Below are 2,639 nucleotides of genomic sequence, written 5' to 3'. Positions count from 1 at the left end.
GAATAGGAGATCAGCAAAAGTAAAAATCATAGCCTGTCTGATAGTAAATTCTGTGTTCCACATTAGGAGCCCCAACTTCTCTGACGGAAGGTTAGAAGGTTCTTCAGGGAAAAGTTTGCTAATTATAATTATACTGCTTTGAGCAAATTTTTGTTTTTAGTTATTTCCACTTACAATATAAATATCATACATTTTGTTTTCCTGTATCTGCTTATGATAAAATTATTATTTTATATCAATTCATCAGAAGTGAGAGTATTGTCTCAATTCTCTAAATTCTTCCTTTTCACAATTTAAAAAAGTATAACAATATTGCATTGCCTTTCTGTACCACACTTTGTTTAGCCATTCCTTAATTGATAGGCTTCTACCATACCTTTCCTCTAGTTCCCAAAGCATGGCTATCTTATCTACTTTTAAGGTTTAATTCAGTTGCTGCCTAATCCTTGAAGGCTTTTCCATTCTCCCACACACACTTTATTGCAATCTCTCTTTTCTCTTTATATCTTTGGGTAAGTTATATTCCTCCATCCCAAAGAATAAAATCTCCTTGAAGGCAAGGCCTATTCTCATGCACTCCCTTTTAAAATTTTAAAGAAGTATTTCCTTTTTCCAATTACATGCAATAAAAATTTTTGACATTTTCCAAAATTATAAGATCCAAATTATCTTCCTCCTTCTCTTCCCCCTCCCCTCCCTGAAATGGTAAGCAATTTGATCAAAGTTTTACATTCATTATCATGCAAAACATCTTTCCATATTGCCATCGTTATAAGGGAATACTCATATAAAAACAACCCCCTAAAATAGAATTGCAAATAAACTAAATTGAAAAGTATTATGCTTTGATCTGCTTTCTGACTCCAACATTTCTTTCTCTGGAGGAGCACAGCATTCTTTGTCATAACTCTTTCAGAATTGTCCTGGATCATTGCATTGCTGAGAGTAGCTAAGTCTTTCATAGCTGTTCATTGAACGATATTGATGTTACTGTGTACAATGTTCTCTTAGTTCTGCTTATTTCACTCTCCATTCATGCTTTTTTTTGTCACCATATCCCTATTGCCTAATAGAATGATTTAATATTTGCAGAAAACAATGTTCGTAATTAAATTTCTACATAAATGAGACATAGTCTTAGGAATGGATATTCCTTTCATATCCTCAATAGTAATTTGTCTTTTTGATTAATTTCCTTTTAGGATAACTGTCAAAGCCGGAAGTAATGGACCAAGGAAATCATTCAAGGGTGACTGAATTTGTATTGGTTGGACTTTCCACTTCGTGGGAACTCCAGATTCTTTTCTTTGTACTCTTCACTTTGCTTTATATGGCCATTGTGCTGGGAAACCTTCTAATTGTGCTCACAGTGATGCTGGAACCTGTCCTACACAAGCCCATGTATATGATGCTGAGTAACCTTTCTGTCCTTGATGTTTGCCTGGCTACCTATGCAACCCCGAAGATGATCACTGATTTTCTTGCAGAGTTAAAGACGATCTCTTTTGAGGGTTGCATGGCCCAGATATTCTTTCTTCATGTCTTTGCTGGTGGTGAGATGGTGCTCCTTGTGGCAATGGCGTATGACAGATATGTGGCCATTTGCAAACCCTTAAACTATGCAGCCATTATGAGTTTTAACAAGTGTATAGGCTTTTTGGTGGCTTCCTGGGTAATTGGGATTCTGCACTCCCTAAGCCAGCTGGCCTTCACCATAAACTTGCCCTTCTGTGGCCCCAATATAGTAGACAGTTATTATTGTGATCTCACTTTGGTCATCAGACTTGCCTGCACTGATACTTATGTTCCAGAAGTGCTAATGCTCTTGGACAGTGGTCTAATGGGGGTGACTTCTTTCCTCCTGGTACTCATTTCCTACACCGTCATCCTGGTCACTGTACAGCATCGTTCATCAGCTAGTATGGCTAAGGCACGTGCCACATTAACTGCACATATCACTGTAGTGACTCTCTTTTTTGGACCCTGCATTTTTATTTATGTCTGGCCTTTCAGCAGCTTCCCAGTAGACAAGATCTTCTCTGTGTTTTCTACTGTGTTTGCCCCAATATTAAACCCAATAATCTACACTCTAAGAAATAAAGAGGCAAAGGCAGCCATGCAGAAGCTGAAGAACCAGCACATAAGTGTCAGGCAGATGTTTCAGCCTACTCCAGTATCAACTGACATGCTGCCTTGAATTGGCCTTCATAACTATTATAGCCACTGTGTGCTTCTTTTTTTCCCATGATAAATGTTTCTTTAACATCTTTTTGTTCTTGTATAAAACTGAGAAAAGTAACCAAAAGAGGGAGAAAATAGAGCAAAACTTTATGAAAGGCAAAATCTATTTTTTTTAATTTTTTAAATTTTTAAATTTTTTAAATTTTTTTTAAATTTTTCTTTTTTCCTTTTTCTTTTTTTGCAAAATCTATTTTTATCAGCTTCCTTTACATAGATCTAGAAGAATTTCAACAAATATCTAATATTGCTTATTTGTCATAATTCTATCACATTATTGTACCTGATGAATCATATAATCATTGTAATTGGGAAAAGAAAAAGATAAAAATGAGACATTCCCAGAACAATTTATGAAACATGTAATTTCTATTAAAGGTGTTTTGTCACTTTGTATGGAT

The 2,639-nt window shown here is 35.5% G+C and overlaps 1 protein-coding gene across 1 annotated transcript; it reads left to right on the top strand.

Moving 5' to 3' along the window:
* The first annotated feature begins 1,222 nt into the window (after positions 1–1,222).
* Positions 1,223–2,197, top strand: LOC123234139 (olfactory receptor 4K15-like). Its single transcript, XM_044660081.1, has one exon. The coding sequence runs from the start codon at positions 1,226–1,228 to the stop codon at positions 2,195–2,197; it is 972 nt and encodes a 323-aa protein (XP_044516016.1). The 5' UTR covers positions 1,223–1,225.
* The last annotated feature ends 442 nt before the right edge of the window (positions 2,198–2,639 follow it).

The sequence above is a fragment of the Gracilinanus agilis genome, chromosome 2 (assembly GCF_016433145.1).
Source record: "Gracilinanus agilis isolate LMUSP501 chromosome 2, AgileGrace, whole genome shotgun sequence".
In the NCBI taxonomy this organism is placed as follows: domain Eukaryota; kingdom Metazoa; phylum Chordata; class Mammalia; order Didelphimorphia; family Didelphidae; genus Gracilinanus; species Gracilinanus agilis.
This window is presented reverse-complemented; position numbering and strand designations above follow the sequence as displayed.